A 1,517-nucleotide genomic window follows, 5' to 3' on the forward strand; every position below is an offset into this window, starting at 1 on the left:
CACGGCCAGCGTGGCTCGAGCCTGGAGTGCGGCGTTCGACAACATCATCGGCAACCACATCTCCACCTTCTTCATGAACAAGACCACAGTGCACCTGCCAGGGGTGCTGGCTGAGCGCCCAGACTTCTTTGCCCTGATCCTCATTGGGCTGCTCACTGGTGAGTGTGTAAGAACGGCTCCGTGGCACCACGGGTGGTGGCATCGGAGCCCGGTGGATCCCCACTCACCCCTTCCATCCCCACAGCGCTGCTGGCCTTTGGCGTTAGTGAATCCGCCCTCGTGAATAAAATCTTCACGGCAGTGAACCTGGTGGTGCTGGGCTTTGTCATCATTGCTGGCTTTGTGAAGGGAGACATCAAGAATTGGCAACTCTCGGAGGAGGACTACATCAACCACTCATACCTGGACCCACAGGATGACGTCAGGTGAGGAGAGCAACTGTGTCAGGCCAGGGTTCGGCACAGGGCTGACACTGGCCCTGCTGCCCATGCACCCTACAACAGCTGCTCTCCTCCCTCCTTTCCAGGAAAAAAGCCTTCGGCTCTGGTGGCTTTGTCCCCTTTGGACTGGAAGGGATCCTGACTGGCGCTGCCACCTGTTTCTACGCCTTTGTGGGCTTTGACTGCATTGCCACCACAGGTACCACCTTGGGCGAGGGTGACGTGAGCATTTCCCCAGCGCAGCCAGCGGCTGGCTAAAAAGCTGGCTGGGCCCCGCCGGGGAGGATGCTCTGTGGCGTGGGAAACAGCCCGTCCCACTGCTCCTGGGACGTTTCCCTGTGGTGGCTCTGTCCCCAGCTGGGCCAGCACAAAAGGGCTCACAGCCTGCCCTGCCCCAGGAAAAGGGGCTCCCTGCACTGTGCGGTGGGAGCGGGGCTGCACCCTGCCTGCGCAGGCAGCTCCCGGGGCAGCAGGGAGCCTTTCCGCTGCCGAATTGAGGCTGCGACAGCGCTGGGAATTGCTAGTGCCTCCTGGTTATTTCCCAGCCTCAAGCAACGTTTTTCTAAATGATTGAGTTCAAGCAGAACTGCTGCTATCTGGAGCTCAGGGAGCCCTCTTGATTTCCTCTCATTACCCCAGGAATCTACTTAGTGGGTGGCTGGTACAGGCTGTTCTTCCTGACCTCCCTGCCTGTGCCTCCCTGCCCCCGGGGGCTGCCCAGCAGCCACCTCCTTCCCTCCTACGCCGGCAGCTGAGCCCCTTGCCAGGGAGCGTGGTGCAGCGGGAGAGCACGTCTTTGCAAAGGCCAGGGGCAGAGGGCACGGTGGCTGTGTTGCTGTGCCCATGTGCATGGAGGATCCGCGTTCAGCGGGCTGTGCAGGGAGTGGGAGCTGCTGGTGGGGGGCAGAGGATTAGCACGGCCGGGGGGCTGAGCCCAGCTGCTGGGCAGCCGCATGTCTGGAAGCCAGGGCTGCAGCCACACACCTCTGCTCTTGGCAGTGCCAAAGCCTCTGCCAGTGCAGCAGCATGGCTGGGGACCCCCCCTCTCCAAAAGCCCTTTCCCGCGCCTGCCCAGCC

The 1,517-nt window shown here is 62.0% G+C and overlaps 1 protein-coding gene across 1 annotated transcript in view; it reads left to right on the top strand.

Moving 5' to 3' along the window:
• Positions 1 to 4: 4 nt before the first annotated feature.
• Positions 5 to 1,517, top strand: part of LOC104623740 (cationic amino acid transporter 3-like) — a gene marked incomplete at its 5' end in the record, with an annotated part of 4,339 nt that continues 2,826 nt past the window's right edge. Inside the window, 3 exons of the mRNA XM_010290912.1 lie at positions 5 to 158; positions 245 to 425; positions 527 to 639. Of these exons, the coding sequence (XP_010289214.1) occupies positions 5 to 158; positions 245 to 425; positions 527 to 639 (448 nt within the window). The remainder of the gene's footprint in view (positions 159 to 244; positions 426 to 526; positions 640 to 1,517) is intronic.

Source organism: Phaethon lepturus, unplaced genomic scaffold, assembly GCF_000687285.1.
Source record: "Phaethon lepturus isolate BGI_N335 unplaced genomic scaffold, ASM68728v1 scaffold20487, whole genome shotgun sequence".
Classification (NCBI taxonomy): Eukaryota; Metazoa; Chordata; class Aves; order Phaethontiformes; family Phaethontidae; genus Phaethon; species Phaethon lepturus.